This window comes from Suillus subaureus, assembly GCF_016647635.1.
Source record: "Suillus subaureus strain MN1 chromosome Unknown BJ212scaffold_566, whole genome shotgun sequence".
NCBI classification, from domain to species: domain Eukaryota; kingdom Fungi; phylum Basidiomycota; class Agaricomycetes; order Boletales; family Suillaceae; genus Suillus; species Suillus subaureus.
In genome coordinates, this window is record NW_024539122.1 from 1 (window position 1) to 857 (window position 857).

Below are 857 nucleotides of genomic sequence, written 5' to 3' on the forward strand. Positions count from 1 at the left end.
TAAAGACATTTGCGAAATTCAACACCACCGATTCCGCCAGCGCGGTGCGAGAGTCTGTTTCGATTATTATCGATACCCTCTACTCGCCCTAACTGACTTCACTTTAGAACACTTCGACGCGAACCCGCATTGACGCAATTCGAAACCGCTCAAATCGCCAATTTGTGTCCCGTCGATGCTGAGGAGGCAAAGAGCGTCATCCCAAGGTAATGCACGAGTTCTTTTATTTGTTTATATCGATGTGATGAACGTTCTTGTGCAGTCTGGTAAAGATCGAGGATGATAGATTGCAAGCATTACTCGACGAGATACAGTTGATGAGAAAGTTCCAGTCCTGAATGATATCGGTCGTTGCCATGTTGTCCGACGTTCATCGCTGGTCCGCTCCTATCGTTGTCGACTTGCTCCAGTACTTTGGCACCTCAAAGTACATGCATGCTGAGCCTCTATCTGTGGGTTTCACATCTTGGAGACCGAGTAAAGCACATTACTACTGCCCTCTGTGTCATTCAGGTACAAGTTCTACGTGGATTATCATACACTGCCATTCCAGTGTTTTCATCATGCGAATGCCTACCTCATAACAATAATAACAAGCCTAGAACAATGTCAATAACTTGATAACTCGTATGTCTCTGCCCATTAGCGAGCTTAAGGTGCCACGCTCCGATGCCGAAAAATATTCAACGCAAATCTTGCTTCAGTCAAGTGAAAATACCTCAGCTCGCTCAGTGCATTGGGCTCGTGCATGTCGATCGATGCCTATTTCCAGAATGTAAGAACGGGGCATAGTGCTAATCAATTTGTAGTCCGGGATTAAGCTAGCACTGTCACACCAATGATGCAATCGCAGAACA

General features: G+C 45.7%; 1 protein-coding gene across 1 annotated transcript; it reads left to right on the forward strand.

Moving 5' to 3' along the window:
* On the forward strand, window positions 1–338 carry BJ212DRAFT_1293753 (HRDC-like protein; the record flags this gene model as incomplete). The annotated part of the gene is made up of 3 exons (XM_041332178.1): window positions 1–52; window positions 108–206; window positions 263–338. Coding segments are annotated over 3 exons (227 nt in total), but the record flags the coding sequence as incomplete, so codon positions are not given.
* Window positions 339–857: the final 519 nt, after the last annotated feature.